General features: G+C 39.8%; 2 protein-coding genes across 3 annotated transcripts in view; both read right to left on the reverse strand.

The window, feature by feature from the left end:
* Positions 1-18,637, reverse strand: part of btaf1 (BTAF1 RNA polymerase II, B-TFIID transcription factor-associated) — a 59,394-nt gene extending 40,757 nt beyond the window's left edge. The window contains exons 1-4 of the mRNA XM_062058747.1: positions 18,235-18,637; positions 17,477-17,600; positions 16,586-16,700; positions 7,869-8,012 (exon numbers count right to left, since the gene is read on the reverse strand). Coding sequence (XP_061914731.1) covers positions 7,869-8,012; positions 16,586-16,700; positions 17,477-17,600; positions 18,235-18,248 — 397 coding nt within the window. The 5' untranslated portion in view covers positions 18,249-18,637. The remainder of the gene's footprint in view (positions 1-7,868; positions 8,013-16,585; positions 16,701-17,476; positions 17,601-18,234) is intronic.
* Positions 18,638-20,018: 1,381 nt separating this feature from the next.
* ccnj (cyclin J) overlaps positions 20,019-24,880 on the reverse strand; it is a 15,430-nt gene continuing 10,568 nt past the window's right edge. For both annotated transcript variants that reach the window (XM_062058760.1, XM_062058761.1), the window contains exons 3-6: positions 24,738-24,880; positions 22,024-22,323; positions 21,127-21,286; positions 20,019-20,951 (exon numbers count right to left, since the gene is read on the reverse strand). The exon at positions 24,738-24,880 is cut by the window's right edge and continues 68 nt beyond it. In XM_062058760.1, coding sequence (XP_061914744.1) covers positions 20,618-20,951; positions 21,127-21,286; positions 22,024-22,323; positions 24,738-24,880 — 937 coding nt within the window. In that variant the 3' untranslated portion in view covers positions 20,019-20,617. The remainder of the gene's footprint in view (positions 20,952-21,126; positions 21,287-22,023; positions 22,324-24,737) is intronic.

The raw sequence follows: 24,880 nt of genomic DNA on the forward strand, positions 1-24,880 counted from the left end.
CCAGAGCAATCAGCTGAGGGAAGAAACCATCAAAGGCCTTGTCCGCATTGACAAGACCTTACTTCCTGACAAGTTGAAACTGTGGTGCCTACAGTTTGGATTGCTCCCCCGTTTGATGTGGCCACTAACGGTCTATGAGATCCCCATGTCCAAAGTCGAGAAGCTGGAGAGAACAGTCAGTGCATACATCAAGAAGTGGCTAGGCCTTCCACGGTGCCTCAGTAACATCGGCCTATATGGTCACGGTGCCCTGGAACTGCCCATCTCTAGCCTCACGGAGGAGTTTAAATGCACCAAGGTGAGGCTGAGCATGACACTGACTGAGTCTCAAGATGAGGTGATCCGAGCGGTTGCTCCCCAACTGACAACCGGGAGGAAATGGATCCCATCTGAGGCCGTGCAACAAGCCAAATCTGCTCTCAGGCATGGAGACATAGTGGGACAAGTGCAGCACGGAAGAGGTGGGTTTGGACTTGGGGCTAGTCGACCCACATGGCACAAGGCAACATCAGCCCAGAGGAGAAAGCTGGTGGTTGATCAGGTTTGACAACAAGAGGAGGCAGACAGATGTGCAACAGCAGTGGCACAGTCCAAACGGGGACAGTGGACTAGCTGGGAAAACCTGGAGCATCGTAAGCTCACATGGAAGGATCTTTGGGAAATGGAAGGGAGCCAAATCAGCTTCATCATCAGAGCCACCTACGATGTTCTTCCCACACCCAAGAACTTAAACCAATGGTTTGGAGAAGATCCTTCTTGTGCACTCTGTCAAACCCCTGCAACACTCAGTCACATCCTCACCGGCTGCAAAATCAGTTTGTCTCAAGGCCGCTACACCTGGAGGCATAACCAGGTCTTGAGACAACTGGCGATCACCCTGGAGGAAAGGAGAAATAACAACAAGGCCCTCCCTCCCCCAATCCCTAGTCACTCAATCACCACTCAGTTTGTAAGAGCAGGACAACTCTCACCAAAACCATCTGCAAGAGTGGAGGCAACCCTTCTGGACTCTGCCCGGGACTGGAAAATGCAGGTTGACTTGGACCACAAACTCATCTTCCCGCCTGAAATCATTACAACCAGCTTCAGGCCGGACCTGGTCTTGTGGTCAACCTCCCAGAAGACTGTGTTCATTGTTGAACTAACTGTACCATGGGAAGCAGCAGTTGGTGAAGCATATGAGCGCAAACAACTGAGGTATGCGGACATAGCAGCCGAAGCAGAGCAGCACGGCTGGCGTGCCCGAGTGTTTCCAGTTGAAGTCGGGTGCAGAGGCTTCGTTGCTACGTCCACAACCAAGCTCCTCAAAGGAATAGGATTGAGAGGTCAGGCCTTCCGGCGGGCTGTCAAATCGCTGTCGGATGCTGCTGAACGAAGTAGCAGATGGATATGGTTCAAGAGAAAGGACACAAACTGGGCTGCTAAATGACATCTAGGGGTAAAGGCAGAGGGGGGCACACCTGGGACGCCGGATGTCGCCGTTGAGCCCTCTGGAGGTGTCGTGGGCCTATCAACGAAACACCAATGAAAGAGGGTGCCCACCTGAAGACCCCAGTGAATATTTTGCCCCTAACCCCCACCCCCCACTCAACACTAACTGCTGATTAATCTGAGAGATTGTACTATCTAGTCCTATGAGCTCAACTTAGTATCAAAAATAAAACAAGAACAGTTTTCATTATATCAAACATAAAAAGTTGATTAGGTAGTGCCTTTAAAGGCCTACTGAAACCCACTACTACCGGCCACGCAGTCTGATAGTTTATATATCAATGATGAAATCTTAACATTATAACACATGCCAATACGGCCGGGTTAACTTATAAAGTGACATTTTAAATTTGCCGCTAAACTTCAAGTTCGAAACGCCTCTGAGGATGACGTATGCGCGTGACGTAGCCCGGGGAATACGGGTATGCCTTCCACATTGAAGCCAATACGAAAAAGCTCTGTTTTCATTTCATAATTCCACAGTATTCTGGACATCTGTGTTCGTGAATCTGTTGCAATTATGTTCATTGCATTATGGAGAAAGAAGCTGAGCGAGCAAAGAAGAAAGTTGTCGGTGCGAAACGGACGTATTTTTCGAACGAAGTCAGCAACAACAGTACACAGCCGGCGCGTCTTTGTTTACATTCCCGAAAGATGCAGTCAAGATGGAAGAACTCGGATAACAGAGACTCTAACCAGGAGGACTTTTGACTTCGATACACAGACGCCTGTAGAGAACTGGGACAACACAGACTCTTACCAGGATTACTTTGATTTGGATGACAAAGACGCAGACGTGCTACCGTGAGTATGCAGCTTTGGCTTCTAAACATTTGATCGCTTGACCGTATGTGCGCAACTTTTTTTTTGCGTATGTACGTAACTTTTTTTAAATATATAAGCTTTATGAACCTTGGGTTAGGTGAACGGTCTTTTGGGCTGAGTGATTGTGTGTGTTGATCAGGTGTTTGAATTGTATTGGCGTGTTCTATGGAGCTAGCATAGGAGCTAGGAGTTAACATAACAAAGACGTAGGTGTTTTTATGCAGGATTAATTTGTGTCATTAAATATAAGCCTGGTTGTGTTGTGGCTAATAGAGTAAATATATGTCTTGTGTTTATTTACTGTTTTAGTCATTCCCAGCTGAATACCAGGTACCGTGAGTATGCAGCCTTGGCTGCTAAACATTTGATAGCTTGACCGTATGTGCGCGTCACGTACGTAACTTTTTAAAAATATATAAGCTTTATGAACATTGGGTTAGGTGAACTGTCTTTTGGGCTGAGTGATTGTGTGTGTTGATCAGGTGTTTGAATTGTATTGGCGTGTTCTATGGAGCTAGGAGCTAGCAGAGGAGCTAGGAGCTAGCATAACAAACACGTAGGTGTTTTTATGCAGGATTAATTTGTGGCATATTAAATATAAGCCTGGTTGTGTTGTGGCTAATAGAGTATATATATGTCTTGTGTTTATATACTGTTGTAGTCATTCCCAGCTGAATATCAGGTACCGTGAGTATGCAGCATTGGCTGCTAAACATTTGATAGCTTGACCGTATGTGCGCGTCACGTACGTAACTTTTTAAAAATATATAAGCTTTATGAACATTGGGTTAGGTGAACTGTCTTTTGGGCTGAGTGATTGTGTGTGTTGATCAGGTGTTTGAATTGTATTGGCGTGTTCTATGGAGCTAGGAGCTAGCAGAGGAGCTAGGAGCTAGCATAACAAACACGTAGGTGTTTTTATGCAGGATTAATTTGTGGCATATTAAATATAAGCCTGGTTGTGTTGTGGCTAATAGAGTATATATATGTCTTGTGTTTATTTACTGTTGTAGTCATTCGCAGCTGAATATCAGGTCACCCCCGGCTCTCACAGCATCTTCCCTATCTGAATAGCCTCAACTCCCCACTAGTCCTTCACTTGCACTTTACTCATCCACAAATCTTTCATCCTCGCTCAAATTAATGGGGAAATTGTCGCTTTCTCGGTCCGAATCTCTCTCACTTCATGCGGCCATCATTGTAAACAATAGGGAACTTTGCGTATATGTTCAATTGACTACGTCACGCTACTTCCGGTAGGGGCAAGCCTTTTTTTATCAGATACCAAAAGTTGCGATCTTTATCGTCGTTGTTCTATACTAAATCCTTTCAGCAAAAATATGGCAATATCGCGAAATGATCAAGTATGACACATAGAATAGATCTGCTATCCCCGTTTAAATTAAAAAAAATAATTTCAGTAGGCCTTTAAGGCCATGTCCACACGGACACAGAGTTTCAAAAACACATATTTGGGGTTAAAACAATCTCCAACCAGACAAGTGTAATTTCAAAACTGTCTATGTCTACACACAAACACATACACTTGCTGTCATGCACATTTTGTCCAATCAGAAGCCTGAAAAAAGCAGCAATTGCTGACTTGGTGCAGCATTACACCTCCTATTATGTTTATTTTGATATACTTTAGATGTACAATGACAACTACATTATCTTTAAAACCAGCCTGCACCTACACAGAGCTCTGGGAACATTAGTAAAGAGCAGATGCACGCCTGCCCTGCTGAAACCAAACACTCATAGAATTATAACATGTTCAGCAACATGATGTATTACATGTTCTGTGAAGTGTACATTATTTCTAAAATCAGCACGCACTAACGAGCCAAGGAAACCATTTTGCATGTTTAAAGGCCTACTGAAACCCACTACTACAGACCACGCAGTCTGATAGTTTATATATCAATGATGAAATCTTAACATTGCAACACATGCCAATACGGCCGGGTTAACTTATAAAGTGCAATTTTAAATTTCCCGCGAAACTTCCGGCTGAAAACGTCTTTGGATGATGACGTATGCGCGTGACGTAACCAGTGAAACAGAAGTATTGGTACCCCATTGTATCCAATACAAAATAGATCTGTTTTCATCTCATAATTCCACAGTATTCTGGACATCTGTGTTGGTGAATCTTTTGCAATTTGTTTAATGAACAATGAAGACTGCAAAGAAGAAAGTTGTAGGTGGGATCGGTGTATTAGCGGCGGACTACAGCAACACAACCAGGAGGACTTTGACTCGGATAGCAGACGCGCTAGCCGACGCTAGCCACCGACCGCACGGATGATCGTGGTGAAGTCCTTCATCCTTCCGTCGATCGCTGGAACGCAGGTGAGCACGGGTGTTGATGAGCAGATGAGGGCTGGCTGGCGTAGGTAGAGCGCTAATGTTTTTATCATAGCTCTTAGAGGTCCCGTTACTAAGTTAGCTTCAATGGCGTCGTTAGCAACACCATTTTTAAGCTTCGCCAAGCTGGAAAGCATTAACCGTGTCTTTACATGTTCATGGTTTAATAGTATTGTTGATTTTGTGTCTATCCTTCCAGTCAGGGGTTTATGTATTTTGTTTCTATCTGCATTTGAGCCCGATGCTATCACGTTAGCTCCCTAGCTAAGTTAGCTTCAATGGCATCGTTAGCAACAGCACTGTTAACCTTCGCCAGGCTGGAAAGCATTAACCGTGTCTTTACATGTCCATGGTTTAATAGTATTGTTGATTTTCTGTCTATCCTTCCAGTCAGGGGTTTATGTATTTTGTTTCTATCTGCATTTGAGCCCGATGCTATCACGTTAGCTCCCTAGCTAAGTTAGCTTCAATGGCGTCGTTAGCAACAGCATTGTTAACCTTCGTCAGGCTGGAAAGCATTAACCGTGTATTTACATGTCCATGGTTTAATAGTATTGTTGATCTTCTGTCTATCCTTCCAGTCAGGGATTTATTTATTTTGTTTCTATATGCAGTTAAGCACGATGCTATCACGTTAGCTCCGTAGCTAAAGTGTTTCATCAATGTATTGTCGTGGAGATAAAAGTCACTGTGAATGTCCATTTCGCGTTCTCGACTCTCATTTTCAAGAGGACATAGTGGTTTAAAATACAAATCCGTGATCCACAATAGAAAAAGGAGAGAGTGTGGAATCCAATGAGCCAGCTTGTACCTAAGTTACAGTCAGAGCGAAAAAAGATATGTCTTGCACTGCATTCTAGTCCGTCACTCTAACGTTCCTCATCCACAAATCTGAGGACAATAGGCCAAAACGTGAGCTTTGACTACTAAACGAGGCAAAATGCCATAAAAAAAATAAAATTAAAATAACTTAACGCCTCGACGCAGCGAAAATTCCTCGAACATATTTTGTAATCAAATTACTCGAGTTACTCGAGGAATCGTTTCAGCTCTAGTGGGAAGCAAAAGTCTATTCATTGGAGTAGCTAAATAACAAACGATTCCATTATATCACAAATTATGTGCAAGATTGATGATTTGGCCCAGGACATTCACATGAACAATGTGATCATGACCAGGCTTCACATTACACGCATGTCTTAATTCAAGCAGCTAATAACTGAGGAAAACAAGATGATGTTGCTTCAACAAAGAAACAGGTGGATCTTTCTGTAATCAAGGGATGGATGTCAACATTAATAAATGCATTCTAATATCTGGCAGGAATAACAACACTTTCACCATTATAAAGTTCTCCAACAAAAAAAAAAAAGTGGCATTGAACATTGAGATTTTAAATCCCATTTAGGTTTACATGATAAAATTACAGAGGTTTTCGAGTGTATTAAATATTTTAAGTACATAGGAAGTGTGTGTGGCCTTATAAAGACTTTAAATGCATATACTATTGATACAAATGAATGAAATAAACAGCGTCCCTACTTCACAAAAATTCACTTACCACTAATGGGTCTGGAACATAACACCCACACTAATCAAGAGAACACTAATGTTCTTTCTAAACTCTCTTCTTATTGATGTTTTATTCTTTGACACCTTCAAAACCGCCACCAATGTTGTATATACCATGCAAGTTTGACATGTAAAATATAAGGTGTAAATGAATGATCAGTATGATCAGTAAAATATCTTATTTGGACATGTTGAATTGTGCAAATGTAACTAGGGATGATACTCGAAACCGGTTTTCCCGGTTGTTTGATAAGAAAAGAACCGAGTCCTCGGACTCGAATCCCTTTTTGAGAACCGGTACCCGTTATCGAGACCACTATAGTAAAGGAAAAGAGTTGATTCTTTATTCAAATCCCGTCCCGACCAGAAATGCTCCGTGGGACATCACAAGAAATGACGTCACGTAGCTCAGTCATTAGGCGCAGATAGTGAAAGCAGGAAAACAATGGGCGGGAAAAAGCGCTCCAAGGTGTAATAAAGTTCAAAACAAAAGCTATAATCCATCGAATAACTTTACTGAGAGATTTTAGCAGGGTAAAACACATGACGAACACTTATACGACCAACCGGAAACCTAGCAACCAGGCTAGCAACGCACCTCCTTTACGGCAGCTGTCGCAACGTTCTTAAAACAACCGCAGCACATACATATATATACAACATATCTCCCTTTTTTAACTTTTGTTTTTCTTTCCTTGTAAACAAAACAAAATCACACTGTAGACGTGTTGTCTGTCTAATTATAAATAATGCAGACGAGGCGTGTTGGCTGAGTACTTGACGTTTACTTTCACAGCGTGGCAACATGCAACACTTTTCGGGGCTACCGCGCATGCTCGTAACTCCCGTTGCATGCTGGGTAGTGTAGTTGTTATATTCTCTAGCTCATAACATTTTTTCCCCCTATATAGAAATAATGTTAACTCAATAAAGTGTATTTCTTTTTTTAGCTTTAACTTTTCATTTTTTAGCATTGTAACCACATTTGCAAATAACTTTTCTCTTCATAGAATTTTCTTTCAATAAAGAAATAAAGTGCAAAAATGTCAAAGCATCATAACAAACAGTTATGTCAAATAGCAGCAGAAGTGCACTTTTTGGAGAGCTGTATTATTTTCAGTTTTGTGCCCAAGGGACTGATTTTATTTAACACTATATTATTATTTATACACCTATAGTGATCACAGAGACAGGTTGTTTTTGTGTTACTGTATATATTTGTTTCTCTGAAAAATCCCACTTAATATACTTTGGGTAACAGTCAATATTTTTTTTATTTTTTTTTAGGTGGGTAACAGTCAATATATATTTATTTATTAGATTTTTTTTTTTTTATTATATAATAAAAGTGAGCTTTTGTTAAACCAAATATTGTGTGTTTTTTTCCGTATACAACAACCTATCTGGACTCAATAAAAGAATCGATAAGGAATCGGTTCGATAAGAGGATTCGATAATAGGCTCGAACTCGATAATTCCTTATTAAACATCATCCCTAAATGTAACCATGTAATATTCTTGAATGTAAGATTTTAAGCATGCCTGAAACCACTAACTACACCACAGCATACCAACTACGTCCAAACTTGTCGCATGGAAATGAAGCTCACCAATTTTGTCATCCTGTAATTCAAACTCCACACCAGCAGAACCCAGCAGAGATGCACCATGTTTGAGTAGACGGGAAATGTCAAAGTGGTAGAAACTCAGCCTGTCATAAGCTGGATCCTCTAGTGATACATCTTCAGAGGACTCTGTAAAAAAAACAGATGACTTAAGTTGCAGTAAAATAATGTTTCAGCAGTAACAAAATCAGACCTGATAAAACTGAAGATATTTTACGCTGTTCTGTAAGAATGATATTTAGCCTATTTAGTTCCAGTTAATCAGCACAGCCTGTTTAAACCCTCTACATTTATAGCAATTTCACCACTTGTCCAACTATCGGCTGGGGTAAGTATGTATGTTTGTTAGTTAGTTGGCAACATAACTCTAAAAGTTATGGGCGGATTTTTTTTTAGGAAATGTCACAAATAAGATAGGGAACAAGTCATTTGGTGTGTGCTCCGAATCACCGTCTCTATTCAGGATTTTTAAAAAATTATTATTTACTATTGGGAGATAGGGCCTATGGAGGTCTGTGCTCTACTAATGCTTATTTAGTTTTTAATAGGAGTATGTTTCGGGGCTACGTAGAAGTGGCTAACAGCAAATTTGGGTAAAGTCAATGTCACCAGTGACAAAGTGAACAGGACACATTTTTACGGCTATGATGTCATCAGCAGGCAAGTCATCGATTCTGACATTGACACAACTGTAAATCAAATATATTTGCTGCTACTAGTGTTGCGCCAAAAACTGATTCAGTGTCAAAAATTGATTCCCGCTGCTGCGTTGCAAAAGTGCATATAGCTTTCTGGCTTTTTGTAATTACCAACTACTAGGGTTGTCCTGATACCAATAATTTGGTACCGGTACCAAAATGTGTATCGATATTTTGATACTTTTCAAAATAAAGGGAACTAAATAAAAAGTTAATATTGGCTTTATTTTAACAGAAAATCTTACAATTCATTAAATGTTTCATATTGCACTCAAATAATTTTAGGTTAAAATAAAAATTAAAAGGCATTAAACACATTGGGCTTTTCATGTTGAACTCAAAAGAACAATTTACAATTTTGCATATTACATATAGTCTGCCATAATCAAGGATTAAGTTAGGATAGAATAAAAAAGCTTTATTGACATTATATCAAATTATTCATGATTTATGGTTGAGAGTCCTGGGGTCGTACTTATCAAGCTTCTTAGAGTGCCATTTTACACTTAAGTCCTGAGAATTTGCGAAATTTAGTCCTACTCTCAAACTTAAGAATAAAAGCTTTTTATCAACGTTCTTAAGTCTAAGAATCACTCCTACTCTCCACGATATTTAAGAGACCTTCAGAGGTGTCTTAAGTGGTTAGGAGTTGCCAGCAGGGGATGGCACTGAGGCGAGAGAGACGTGCGCGAACGTTCAGGGAACGGAACAATGTTTTTTTTTTTTTTGATGACGAGCAGCTGATCAAACAGTATCGTTTAGACAGAGCGGATATTATTTTTGTCACAGATTTAATACTTTTCGATTCCTTGTTGATTTCTGCATGTGTCTGCAGTGGGCTAGTATATATAGAGCCACCCACACCAGTTTCAAATTAGTTGCCTAATTAATGAATTGGAAAGAAAATGTTATGACAGTAGCGTATGTGTGTGGCCGTGAGGTGAGTGACGTCAGTGAGTGTGTGGGCGATAGAAGAGAGGGAGCGGTAGCGTGAGTGCCGGCGGGGACTAGTTTGTTTTGTATTATTTTGTAGTTTATTGTCAAAATATACACTCCCATTGTCCACTTAAATATTTCCAAGATATTTCTTTATTCTTAGACAACGGATTCCATTCCGTGATTGGTCATTTCTATAGACACAGAAATGACGTCACCTAAAATTCCGTTTACGGCACATAGTAATGTCGTAATTCAGCTCTGAGTGTGACACTTAAGATTCAGTCCTACACTTCGCTGAAAGTGTGAGTAAGACGCTTGATAACTAACTTTTAAGTGCAGCTTTCAGCGAATAATTTATTTACTCTTAAGTCAACTCTTAGCAGACTTCTTAGGAGTAATTCTAAGAAGCTTGATAAGTATGGCCCCTGGTCTGTTCAAGAAAAATACGATTATTAGTAAAAAGTAAAAACAAAAATATGGATAAAAGTACACAGATAAGCCACATAGCAGGTAAAACCCATTGTTAAAGGGGAACTGCACTTTTTTTTTTTTACCTATCGTTCACAATCATCAGCAAAGACATGACTGATGGATTTTTTTTTTAATGCATTCTAAATATTAAATAAACATAAATCAAAGTCCACTTCTGGCAGAGCCAATGGGAGCTCAACTATTCTGCCCACAAAATCAGATAACCATTCAAAAAGCACCAATAAAACTTAATTTACATTTTGTGACTTGAATATTAACCAACTATTAGTGATATTATAGTTATAAGCGCTAACGCAGACGAACTATTTATAGCAGCGCCGTGATTCACCTCGGTCGCCGTTATCACTTCTTTGTCTCCCTGTTTACATCATTGAGTGATCTGCTGCTTCCTCGCTTCCTTGCTCCCTGTATACGTTTATTGTAGATCATAAATCATGCATCTCACCTCAACAGTAGATGGCTGAGGAGATAACCCGACAAGTTGGGACACTTTGACCGCCATATAGAATCTGGAGCTGGCGAGGATGACACGAAAAGCGCTTTATCCCCCCTTATCCCCACCCCGTTTCTTTGTGAGGATTATGAGACATTCTTCACCTAAATGGGAATATATGAACATCCCAGCAGTCGACATCCTAATGACAGCCGAATTTGCACAGTAAGTGATGTTTTACTATGTTTATTGGCTCTCATAAAGTCTGCAGTGAGCAGAAATCAGTGATGAAGAAAAAAAAGCAAACGTTGTGATGCGTTTTTTAAATTAATGCACTGCGCATGATCAAAATACGTAAATACCAATTGTTATTATACATGTCCCTGTTACTACATTACTTGTATACTTACATCATGTATACCAGCCTTTTTTTAAATGACAGTGGCATTTTAGATACTTTTCAGTCAGGTTACAGATCCTTCCACAGCACCAAGTCTGCACTCTTAACGGTTTTTAATTACTTGTTTTTAAATGACTGATTCAGGTAGTTCAGCCAGTTGACCACACAATTATTTTATCTCACTTGGAAGACTATGTGGGTGTCAGGGGGACTACTCTGAAGTGGTTCAGGTCTTACCTGTCAGGGACAGGTTTCTGTGTAAAATTGGGGGACTCAGCTTCATCCATTGCCCCCCAAGGACCAATTCTTGGGCCCATCCTGTTTGCACTTTATATCATTCCACTTGGTGCAATATTCAGAAAGCATGGCATCTTTTATAATTTTTATGCACATGACTGCCAGATATATTTGCCAATGTCAAAAGATTATCGTACCCCTATTTGAGTGCTTAAATGACGTCAAGGCCTGGTTGGCGCATCATTTTTTTAAAAATGCACTGTCACGCTTAGTTAGTCCAGAACTCTGCGGCACGACTTAACGGGAACCAAAAAAAGGGCGCACATCACCCAGATTCTTGCTTCTCTGCATTAGCTTCCTGTTTGTTTCAGAATTGATTTTAAAATTTTACTTTTGGTTATTAAAGCTTTGAATGGACTGGCCCCAAAATACATCACAGACATCATCCAAATGTATGCTCTGGCTCACGCATGGAGGTCCAAGGGGCAGTTCCAACTTGTGGGGCCTACAAGAAGGCTTAAGACTAGGGGAGACAGGGCTTTCTCTGTTTTTGGCCCTAAATGTTGGAATGTTTTGCCCCCTCATTTCAGAATAGCCCCCACTGTTGAATGCTTGAAGCCTTGTTCACCTTAAACCAACTTTTTTTCTCTGGCTTTTAAAGTAGTGTGAGTCTTGTGGTCCTCTGTGTCTTTTATTGTTTTCTCTTTTATTGATTTGTTTTTTATTGTTTTATTCTATTTTATAATTTTATTCTAGTTTTGTTTTTTTACTCGTTTCATTTTAAACGCTTGTAATTTGATTACTACGTATTGTTTCTTTTTATGTGCAGTACTCTGGAAACAGTTTTGTTGTTAATAGTCCTACATAAATAAAAGGGATTGGATTGATTAAAACCCTAATGGAGGTGTTTGGATGTTTTTTAGGGGCTCTAGCGGCAGAATTTAACACCTCCCGTAAGCTCCATTGTAAGAAGACTTTTGATCGAATTTATTTATTATTTAGAATGCATTACACAAAAAAACCTCTGTGATGTCTTTCATAATGATTGTGAACGATAGGCAAAAAAAAAAAAAAAAGAAGAAAAAAGTGCAGTTCCCCTTTAAAAATAAACCAAAAATTGTAGAGATGTGTTACAAAGTGTAGTCATCTCACTTGCACTAGTTGACGCTAATTGGGCGGTTTTAACTGTGCTACTATTTGACATCAAGCCAAGCAGCTGAGTGCGTGTCAACTTATCTACATGTGCACAACAGGGGAGCTGGTCCACTATGTTATGATAGTAGCATATGTGTTGGCTGAGTGATGTCAGAGAGTGAGTTGGCAAGTAAAGAGAGAACAGTAGCGTATGCACTGTGCACTACGCAGTTGAGTGATGAATGGGTCCAGTTGTGTCCTGCAAAACTAATAAAGCGATTGTCACAAATCGGCATCCTCTTCATTCTGACCCGCCAGCGGAGCTTGGCAGACCCTTTGCCAAGTAAAGTGAAGGGTGTTACCCCCGACCAAAACATCGGCTCCAGAGGGAACGTCTGCCCTGTACTCCGCAACTACGGTTCCTATGGGAGCCGAACAGCAGGAAAGGTGTAACAACTAAATGATTACCGGTCACTTTTTATAACTCCTCGTGGAGCTCTGAATGCTTATTATTATTAGTTTGCCTAAGTTTGAAGTAAAGCTGGGAATACTAATCGTCACGTTTGGCGAGGCATGCTTTAAAGCAGAATTTGCGGCGTGGCGCCTCCCTGTTTAAAGAGTCACCTTCATCGTTAGTTTTGAAGACCAAATATTCAGAGTGCGCTTCACCACCCCCTTTATCAACTAGTAAAATTTGCTGTTTTTTGGCATTCCTTCTCTCCTTGATGTTATTGCTTGTATGCGCTTTGTGTGTGCGCGCGTTTTGACACACTCAACATCATGCGCCTCGATTCTGTAGTCACCGCCGCACAGCACTATGCAGATGAAAAAACAGTACCAGTATTTTTCAAGGCAGTATAGTACTGTTTCCAATTATCGCGGTACTTAATTAGTACCAGTATACCATACAACTCTACTTACTACATGTAGGACAAGCACTAATAGTTGTCGTTATCGTAAGGATATGTGTTCGAAATTATTTAATTATTTATCGTGTCAGAAAAATGACAGTTGGCCATTTCTATGGCAATAATGGGATTGTAAAGGACTGTTATTGATCAAATGTTAATGTGCTAAAACATATTTCTTGTTTAGAAGCTACTTACAATAATACTGATCTTTGTTCATGCACATAAAAAAATATTCAAGTGTTTGGATGTATTCATTCAGTAGTTACATATGTGATAATGAAATACATATACTGTACTGTTTACATTTTGAAGTAACTTTTATACCCATAAGTGTTACATATTTGATAATAAAGTACCTACTATATTGTTTACATGTTTTATACCCATAAAAAGTGTTACATATGACAATAAAGTACCTGCAGTACTGTACTGTTTGTGTGTTGAAGTACCCTTTAAAAAAGCTAAAACCAAGCCCAAACGACATCTTAGTGATTCAAAACAATATTTTGATATTAACACATCATATCCGTACATCTCCTAAGGATATTGTAATAATGTATGCACAGATGAGATGTGTCAATATCAAAATAGTACTTTGGATCACTTTTTGGCAACCAATGCATTGATATAATGAATACATCCAAACACTTTATTAATATTTATTATGTGCTCGAACAAATAACAGTTAATAGATAATTATAGATAATCAATACCTTCTAAAGAAGAGGTTATAGCAACATTGGATCTACAAAAGTCCTTTACAACTACCGGTAATACCATAAAAATGGCCAACTCTTTAATTTTTCGGACACAATAAAGGCCTAAAAAATTATAACCACATAACCACAAATATAAAGTGTTTGTCTTACATGTAGTAATCATTTTTTGACAGACAAAGAAAAGCATAAAAGCTTTACAAGTGCGCGCGCTACCAAGGCGAAAATCAGTTTTTGATAAGGGCCCCCGGAAAAAATGTATGGCCCCCGCTTAAATATTTTCCTGCGGACGGGTCTGCCTGGAGGGCAGTGACGTGTGTTTATGGATCAAAATGTGTGTGGCGTACAGAAAATGCATAAATGTTGGCAAATGTGCAAAATATTTGGTCCTCTTACTTACACTTACCAATGCACTCAAGCCAAAATGTTATTTTATGAAAGTATGATGGTAGCAAAAATATTTGCAAATGCGTATCTCAGGCTGTGCATCAATTCACATGTCCTAGTACTAATTTGTGTTTGTATGTAATCAGATCCAAGTGTGCGTGTTTTAACTTGTGTACCCGTATTTTCATCTGTGTGTGTAAAAAATAGTGTGTGTGTGTGTATTCAGAATATGTGAAGCAGGAACCCTGACTGGCTGTTATTTTTATATGCAAATTTTTGACACTTTTGCCGTGCGTGTAAGATGTGTGTCTGCAACTTCACCTTTCCCTATACTTGTCAGCACCTTGCACACAGTCACGTTATTTTTGCGTGGAAGCATACAACAATAGACTTTCATTCACTTGCTGGAAGTAAAAGTTCATGTTTTAGCAGTAACTTAGTTGTCATCCATCCATTTCCTACCGCTTGTTCCTTTCGGGGTCACGGGGGGTGCTGGAGCCTATCTCAGCTGCAATCGGGCGGAAGGTGGGGTACACCCTGGACAAGTCGCAAACTCTTCACAGGGCCAACACAGACAGACCGACAACATTCACACTCACATTTACACACTAGGGCCAATTTAGTGTTGCCAATCAACCTATCCCCAGGTGCATGTCTTTGGAGGTGGGAGGAAGCGTTTCTTTATCAAATCGGTTATCAGTATGTTATTTGTTAACAAGTTTGGTTTTCTCAGCACATGTGTCACTGAGAGTCTAATGTGGTTGACTTCAACACAGAATAACATGAATGAGAGCAAAGCGCCGACTAGTGACGAGTATAGGGAAAATAAATGTGAAGTTGCAGACAGACGAGTCTTTTTACACGGCAGAGTTGTCGCAAAAGTCATGTGTAAAAAGACGGCCAGAGTTCCTGCTTCATACTTATCTGAATACAGACACTTTCTTTTTTTTTACCCCACACACACACGCACCAAATTTTGGGTGTAATAGTTGATAGTGGATCAATAAAGTTTGTCTAAGTCTAAACGCACAGGCATAGAACAGATATTACAAACAATACATTGTAGGCAGCCACCACAGTTGACATACTACACACAAAAGTCATAATTACTCTGTGAATGTTAGTCCAGAGCTAATGAAGATTTTGGCAAAATAAAAAGTAACAAGTTATATTTTTGGTCCTTCTGTGTATTTTTTATGTTCTTGGCACTGTCGGGTACGTGTTATAGAGCCTGCTGGTCACTAAACACTGTATGAATGAATGTATTAGCAGAGTGCATCAAATACGGCTGCTAAATTATACTTTGGGTATGTTTCGAATTATATTTAGACCTATTACTTTTGGTTGATTATGTCTGTTTAGATTTATATTATATTTTTGGTTGATTTTGTAAGTAAAACTAAAAACTGCAGTTGCATGCTTCCGGACACAGCCACACACATCATTTGTAGCAAAGATGGCGCCTCTCGTTTAGTTGGCCATACTCTAAACATTGCTCTGTTGAAAAGGTGTTATTGTTTGTGCTAGGGCGCCATCTTTTGGACGAATTCGCTCACTGCAGGTGCTGCAGTGTACTTCCATTTAGTGCTTTCAACCAGAAGTAGAAGTGCTGTTCCGTCTTTTAGCCTTCTATAACGTTTCTAAAATAATTTTTACATTCTTCATTTATCACTCCGAGCATTGCTTGTAAGTTTTATAATATAACAAACGGTTTATACTTACTAAAACGTCCTGTGTGTGATGTCTATAAGAGTATTTTCATGCATATTTGTATTATCTAATCAAGCGAGCGTCGTTGGTATTAGCTAATATGCTTACACATTTATGAGTGTCTGTGTTAGTTTTAGCTTACAATGGCATTAATTTTGTATCGTTTCAGTTTCACAAATTCCTCAATAAATTCACCAAAACGTCACTGGAGTTATTGAGTCTGTTTAGCTGATTAGAGAGCTAGCTTCCGCAGCTAGTGGGTCCATGGCGATGACTTCTGTTTTGTTTGATCAGTCGTTACTGCCGTGTTAAAGGCACCGTTTGGAAACAAGCTATGTAAATTAATATATACAGAATATATTTGTGTAAATAACTCCTTACGCAAAATATATCTGTGGCTTATAGTCTGCTGCGGCTAACATACTAAAACACATTTTTTATCCTAAAATTTAGTGGGTGCGGCTTATATACACCGGTGTGCTCTATAGTCCGGAAAATACGGTACTTCATATTATTTGTTGTATTTTTTTAAATTCATCAGAACCACTTTGCAACGACCACCATTAAAAATGTTTTGATCATGCTGACCTTCTGAGGAAATTAGCAAAATAAACAATTAAAAAAAATAAATTAAAAAAAAATTACCTTCTTTCGGCTTTGGAGCTGGATCCCACTCTGAAATATTTTTTACAATGGCCTCTACGGCTTGGCCTGCGGCAATACGAGTGTCCCAGTTGGGACTCCTTAGATAGGTCAAGACCTTGAAACAGACAATCATATTTCCATTGGCATTTGGAATATCAGGAGGAAAACAATTACTTCAGAAAAGACAATCTGATCAGTTTACCAATACCATACACACAATAAAAGTCATGCATTATCATTCACTAAAAGTAAGGACAGTTAAGTTTTGGTTGGTAAAAGGATAAAGTGGTACCTTGACAATGAAGATACGAGTTCAACCAAAATGTGGTAAAACATGTACTACCTAGTTGTTTGTTGTTTTTATAATAATAATAATAATACCTGAGATTTATATAGCGCTTTTCTAAGTACCCAAAGTCGCTTTACATGTTAAAAACCCGTCATTCATTCACACCTGGTGGTGGTAAGCTACTTTCGTAGCCACAGCTGCCCTGGGGTAGACGGACGGTAGACTGACTGATGCACTTTGGACTGTGTTGTGACTTCCACTAAATATAGTGAGACTTTCACTATACCACGCATTAAATCTGCAAATATTACCAGACCTGTGACCATCTATTGCTTTGAGTTTCAATAAGCAGCCAAAAGATTAACTATGGATATTTATTTTTCCTTTTCTTTCCAGGAAACTTTTTGATGTAAACTGAACTTAAAAAAGGAACTTGTCATCTTATCACACAAGCACACACTAATACTGAGGAGAAGTGTTGTTTTTTTACATTTTTAATAAAAACATTTGTTTTTAACATTTAACATTTTATTTGCTGAGGAAGTTAGTAGCTTGGTTAGTATCTTATGGAGACCAATGAAACACATTTGGGGTAGGTATACCTTTGATAGCAGACTATTGAGCTCATGTGGGTGGAGTTTAACTACTTCTCCAAGCTGCTGGGCAGCTGCTTTCCTGGTTACTGGAGTTGTTCCAGTGTCAAGTAGGATGAACAAACGATCAAGTCTGAAAGAAACATAAGTTAGTGAATTACATAAATACTTAAGAAGCAAGACAAGCAACATATGCGTGTTTATCAAATTTCTCGGTAATTAGTGCAATACATCAAGATTAAGGTGAATATAAATACATTTTGGGGGGGCGGGATGAAATGAGAAAAATAGAAAAACCAGCAGGTTACAGTCTATTAATACAGTGGGGTGGATTAGAAGTGTACAGGTAGAACTAATGCTTAGAGGTCTAGTTTGACATGCACATGAGGATCACTGGCACCAAGATCAATAACAAACTGAAACTATTCTGCTTGTACACATCCAAGCATTCTATGGAATTTTAATAACAGTGCTGAATGCAATGGTGTACATCTATAGTTTCTTTACACTGCAGTTATTCTGCATCTATCTGTGAAGTTGTATGCGATAAGTAGTGCTGATATGTAAAGCGCGTAAATAAGACTAGTTGGAATCTAAATTTGAGTGACTACGTTTCGCCCAAACGTTGTATCGCTTGTTTCCCGGCTGTGTAGTCCATGTCGTTCTTCGCCAAAACGAACACAATCTGTAAGTAGGCTAGCTAGCCAATTGCTTAGCAAAGTCCAACACATAAAACCTCTGTGTTAGCGCACGAAGCTTGGTCTTACCTCGATAGAGCCATGTTCAGCAGCCCTTTCGCGCTACACGTCCCTCAGTCAACATGCAACTAGTAACTCGCCACGTTTGTTTTGTCCAATTCGGCGAATAACAGTAGGCGAAGTCATTAGCTAGTTAGCAGCTAGCGTTAGCTAGTCAAGGCCCGGCCGACGTGCTACTGGCCGCCCCAAGAGTGTCTACCGAAGACGCGGAGTTCACAACCGATTCATGGCTTCAAAGTTGTCTCTCTTGCCTCCTCGTTATCTTCCAGCACAAAATGTTACCAAGTACCAAACGCACATCAATCTATAGCTTGCGTTACCCTTCGGAACTCTTCGAAGATAAATATGTCAACCTAATTAAGTATAAAGTCTTATTTTGCGGCTGTATGATGGGGACCGAGTAGACTGTTTTTATATGAGGAGCCATCTTGCATTTATTCCTTCCTCAGTGGTAGGCGACCGCTGATTGGCTACAAACATCAGAGCGAACCAATCAGCACTCACGTCAAAAGGGAGAAACAAATTAAAAAAATGGTGACGGACCAGTTAGTTGTTGTATGTCTTTGACGCGTAGTCCATTATTTCATATAGACTTATCTTAAAACGCCACATTAGCAAACATATATGTTGTGTATGCACGAAGAACTTACACAAATGTAATCTACACTTCCTTTTGGACATATGTAGCTCTGTTTTGTAGATATTGTTATTATAAGTCAATAACTGTACCTTCTTTCTTGTGTTTTCAGTGCTGAAATTGATACATTTTAGTTTCAATAAATTGCAAACGGGGCACAGAGCTGACCATGGTGCTGAATTTTTCTCTGCAACTGTTGAGGTAATTACTTAAAGGATAGATCAAAACATTTAGCTGTTTATTAATTATGAATTTACACGCCAAGTTATAAGTCCAACCACGTTTACCACCTAAACACTACAGCTGAGCATGTGCAGTAAGTTGCAGTATACAAGGTGTTCCTCACGTTACAAACAATTTCCATATCTACAAAGTGTTGTAAATCAAATTTTAATGTAGGTTGGAAATCAGATTAAACCCAAATGGGACCATATTAAGATTCTAATCTACCTTCAACACACTTCCTTGTGGACTACTTATACATGGTGGTTCTTTGGTCATAATTTCACATAAAATAATTACATCTTCAAGCCCATTTCAGACTGTCTCTTGAAAACAAGCCGTTTTGAGGCACGTCTTTTTACATAAGCCTCCATGCCTCGCCCCCTCATGCTGCTTCTCTGCTACGTCAGCCATTTTTGTAGTTTTAGTGATACACTTCAAGACCAACACAGTTAGAGCTAGACTATATTTTATAATAAATTACTATTTTATAGGTTTTATTATTTTTACTTTCCAACGTTCCTCAGAGGGAGAGGCACTATCGGCCATGCTGTGGGGGAGCTTTGTGTCAGTCCTGGTGGCCATGGTCTGATAACCTCCTGGTGCAGATGGCTCCTGTGATAGTGTTTACTGACATGTCTCCTATGCACTCAGCCATGCATTCATTTGTTCATATAGTTGCATATGTGTGTATAAATGTGTGTGTGTGTGTGTGTGTTTGGCATTTAATTATTTATTTGTGTCCATGCATGCATGCGTATGTGATAATGGGGGATCTGGGTCGTCGGGATATTGTTTTTAAGTTTGTAAAGCACTTTGCGTTGCATTTCTTTATGTATGAAAAGCACTTGAATTGGAATGTCATTTGCAGTAAGCATTGGTATTCTCTTTTTGATCTTGGGGTGATTTTAAAACATTCAAGAAAATGACAAACTTCCACTTTAGATATTTGTATTTTATTAAAACTACTGTTAGTGCACAGCACTGAAATAATCTTGTGTAGAAGAGCAACATATTTCTCTGCAAATGAACTGAGATTTCCACAGTTCACAAGTAAACAAAAAAGTACAGAAAAAAATACACAATCTATGCTCAAGAAATGACATAACACAAAATGACATGAAATCTGCTGTTGATTAACTTAGCATTGTAATCAACAGCAAGGCTGTCAGCCACAATAATGTCTGCTAGATACTTCTGAGGTAATCTGTCTTAAATAAATAGATCTTCGCTCTGACGCTAAGGTATAGAGCAACACTACCGGTAGTTGTACAGCTATGCAAAGTGGTACTCCGACCACAGGACACATAACAGTTCTATCAATTATCTTGAACAAAAATCCTAATACTGGCTCTCCACAGAAAATTACTACAGTAGATGCATATTGCACATATCTTACACCAATGTGGTGGCACACCTGATACAGCAAGTCCCCTCAAATTAAAACACGGCCATTTTCTTTAATGTAATAGTTTTTAGTACTTAGAAATAGATCTCAACTTCTCATCCTGATTTGTCAATCATATCAGTCCATCATCTGTCAAAACATGGAGCACATGCGTAATGCATGCTGACTTGGTAAGCCCTGTTAGGCATGTTAGACTTTGGCTCCAGGGAGGGTGTGATACCCTGAGTACTAGCCAGCGGGAGGCCATTTGGGGCATGCAGGGTAGTAGTGTGGCCCAGATAGGTAGCAGGCCGGTGGTTTGGTGCTAAAGCTGGCTGTGTAGCCTGCTGCGCGTACTGCATGCTGGGCAGGTGAAGGTACTGGGCCACAGTAGCTGCCTGGCTTGAAGTGTGGTACATTGATTGACCCGGCTGCTGGCACTTCTGTTTGTTGGCCTCTTTGACATCACTGTCATGTGCTCTGGGTAAAACAAATACAAAGAGAGAAGAGTTACTAAGTTTACTAGTTAAAACGTTCAGTGCAATCACTGTGTCACATTTGTAAATTAACATGCACTAAACATGGCCCTTAGCCACATACATATAACATAAAACAATAGAAGCCATTAACTCAGTCAGCCATCTAAGATACCCACGTGAGAAGTTTCTCAGCACATGTGACTAAGTTCTCCCATGTGTAGCCTGTGAGGCGCTGCATTCGGGCGGGCCATGTAGGGGACAAGTGCAGAGTAAGGCGTGAGGTGGCAACACATGCAGCAGCCACCAGAGAGGGAACAAAAGACAAAAACGCATGATCTAGGGAAAGAAAAAAAGAAAATTGAATATATATTTTTTTAAATCATGGTAATATCAGGTACACATGGCAATAGTGAGAACAACATAATAGTGTTCCCATACATTAATTTATTTGTGGCGGCCCACTTTGAATTCATTTGGACTGCCATAAATAGATTTAGCGCTACCTCTTAAGTGGCGGTATGCATCGTAATTCTGTTTCTTATTAGCCAATACGCAACTGGTCTGCCAGATAAGACGACGTAGCAGGAGGGATCAGTGTTGCTAACTTGGGGACTTTCTTTCTATATTCTGACCCTTCTGGATACTACTGGTGTACAGTAAAATGTATTTGAATCTTTCCATACAGCGCCTTTGGTTTAGTACAGAGGCGTGCCAAATTCTCACATACAGTCATGGCCAAAAATATTGGCACCCCTGCATTTCTGTCAGATAATGCACCACTTCTCCCAGAAATTACAAATGCTTTAGTATTCACGTGTTTATTTCTTGTGTTTGCATGGAAAACATTTGTGCCTGTTTGTGTACGTGATCATTAGCCAAACGCGCTTTACACTGTATGCCCAAACTGAAGTTTAAAAATTGTATTTCCTATGTAATCATTTTAACATTTACCCAAACTTATTAGAAAAACTCCTGCAAACAAGTGACAGTTCTTGTTTTGGCCCACTTTATTAAACGCACTTCCATGAATTATTTTCTAGAACCAAGTGAGGGTAATGTAAAAGTAACTGTACCTTGTAAGGAAACCTCTAGAAAGTAATCCGCATACTTGGCCATGTAGAGTTTAGTTTTCTCCAAACAGGTCATAGGCCAGCCATCATGGAGATCTCCCTCGTGGACTGCAATAGAGAGGTAGTAATCGATGAAATGGGCCGCTGTAGGGAGGTATAAGTTCCACTGGAAGGATTCCAGTAAGAATAGCTCCATATGTAGCAAAGCTTGCTTAGTCAACACCAGGTTCATGGAGCTCATGCAGCCCAAGCTGTTCAGCGTCTCCAGCTTGGGAATCCTGTCCTCCCTTTCCTCAAATTTACCTGCAGCGAGAAAGCATTACTATCAATGGAACTGTAGCCTTTAGCCACTACACATTGGCTGTCACGCAAATCAAAAGCATCCGTCAGCATCCTGCAAAATGTATACTTTGTACACTGAGTTCCTGACGGATCCAAGTTTGACATTGTAGTGCTATGCCAAATTGATTACTGTCGCTGTGTACGTAATTAAGGATCGCAATATATAGCTGCATCCTCTTTTCCTTTTTAATTGTGAATTGCAACACCTTGAGTTAGTCTTTTCCCCTACGTAGCCAAGATGGCAATGATTGAGGGTGGCTATAGTCCACTCACCATTTGAGGCGTGTTGAGTGCAACATCCCGGTACTCACTGTAATTTGCTTACTTGTAACTAGGGCTGGGCGATATGGCCTTTTTTTTAATATCTCGATATTTTTAGGCCATATCGGGATACACGATATACATGTCAATATTTTGCCTTAGCCTTGAATTAACACTTGATACATATAATCACACCAGTATGATGATTCTATGAGTTTTTGATTGATTGAGACTTTTATTAGTAGGTTGCACAGTGAAGTACATATTCCGTACAATTGACCACTAAATGGTAACACCCGAATAAGTTTTTCAACTTGTTTAAGTCGGGGTCCACTTAAATTGATTCATGATACAGATATATACTATCATATATACTATCATCATAATACAGTCATCACACAAGATAATCACATTGAATTATTTACATTATTTACAATCAGGGGTGTGGGGGGGGGGTGGGGGATATGGACATCAAGTAGTGGACATAGAGAGAGAGAGAGAGAGAGAGAGATCAGAAGGCATAAGAAAAAGAAAAAGTATCTGCATTTGATTGTTTACATTTGATTATTAGCAATCCGGGGAGGGTGTTAGTTTAGGGTTGTAGCTGCCTGGAGGTGAACTTTTATTGCGGTTTTGAAGGAGGATAGAGATGCCCTTTCTTTTATACCTGTTGGGAGCGCATTCCACATTGATGTGGCATAGAAAGAGAATGAGTTAAGACCTTTGTTAGTTCGGAATCTGGGTTTAACGTGGTTAGTGGAGCACCCCCTGGTGTTGTGGTTATGGCGGTCATTTACGTTAAGGAAGTAGTTTGACATGTACTTCGGTATCAGGGAGGTGTAGCGGATTTTATAGACTAGGCTCAGTGCAAGTTGTTTAACTCTGTCCTCCACCTTGAGCCAGCCCACTTTAGAGAAGTGGGTAGGAGTGAGGTGGGATATGGGGTGGAGGTCTAGAAGTAACCTGACTAGCTTGTTCTGCGTCTTGTTCTGAGTCTACATTAAAACATTATTGTTCATACTGCATTAATATATGCTCATTTTAAACTTTCAGGCAGAGAAGGAAATCACAACTAAGTCAATTTACCAAAACTGTATTTATTAAACTGTTATTAAGCAGTGGCACAAACATTCATGTCATTTCCAAAACAGAAAATGTAAGATTGTCAGAGACATTTTAAAACAAGCTATTAGTGCACTTGAGTGCATGGTGTCACTAAGATGACTTATCAAAACACTAAATTAAAGTGCACTTTTTGTACAGAACGCCACTACAATAGTTTAAAAACATGATGTCACACAAGATATTTCAATAAGTGTCAAATAAAAATGAGCTGCATAATAGGAAATCAAATAGTGTTCGTCCTTCGCTATGTGGTAGGTTCCTGCGGACATTATCTCCTTTTGTTGTCGTCTCTTTTTTTCATACGGTGTTGATCTGGAAATGTTTGCCTCGGCATTTTGATGATGTGGGCGTGTGGCACCGAATGGAGATGTTGACATGCGGACTAAGCACTCTTCATTCTCTAGCAGGTGACTTTTCAAATGATGCTACATATTAGCAGTAATGCTACTTTTTGTAGAAACGCTTTTGCCCCACACTTGACAAATTACGGTTGTCTGTTCGACATGTTCCCACTTGAAGCCAAACCACCGCCAGACGATGGACCCCCTTCTGTTTTTCTTGGGAATTAATTCTTCCTTCATTTGTTACCAGATTCGCACCTTCTTTCTCTCGTATTACCACTCGCATCACAGCTAACGTTACCCATGCCGCTACCTCTCTGCTCCGCGAGGGCGTATACGTATGTGATGTATGACGTGACAGTATGTGACGTATGTAGAAGGTGCGCTTGCTGTCTGTGAGAAGGACACACAAGAAGGAGTGGGAAGAGCCTGTCGTGTAATGCCAGCAGCTAAAAGCAACTGCGTGAGAAGGTATACTCGAATATCACAATATAGTCATTTTCTATATCGCACAGAGACAAACCTGCGATATATCGCGTATATCGATATATCGCCCAGCCCTACTTGTAAGTGCATTCAAAATGTTAAATGTAAGCAAGGAAGTGCATGACCTGAGACACAGCCATCGTTTCAGTTGCACACACTTACTGGCCAAAAGCAGACATGAGAGGGAGACCATGTGGAGCTGCTGCACCGTGACGTCATAGCGGTCCATGAAGAGGTCCAGCAGATAGACGGCCAGGTGTCTGGCTGCCGGACACAGCCGGAAGTGGTTGCTGACAATGGCAATG

This window comes from Entelurus aequoreus, linkage group LG09, assembly GCF_033978785.1.
Source record: "Entelurus aequoreus isolate RoL-2023_Sb linkage group LG09, RoL_Eaeq_v1.1, whole genome shotgun sequence".
In the NCBI taxonomy this organism is placed as follows: Eukaryota; Metazoa; Chordata; class Actinopteri; order Syngnathiformes; family Syngnathidae; genus Entelurus; species Entelurus aequoreus.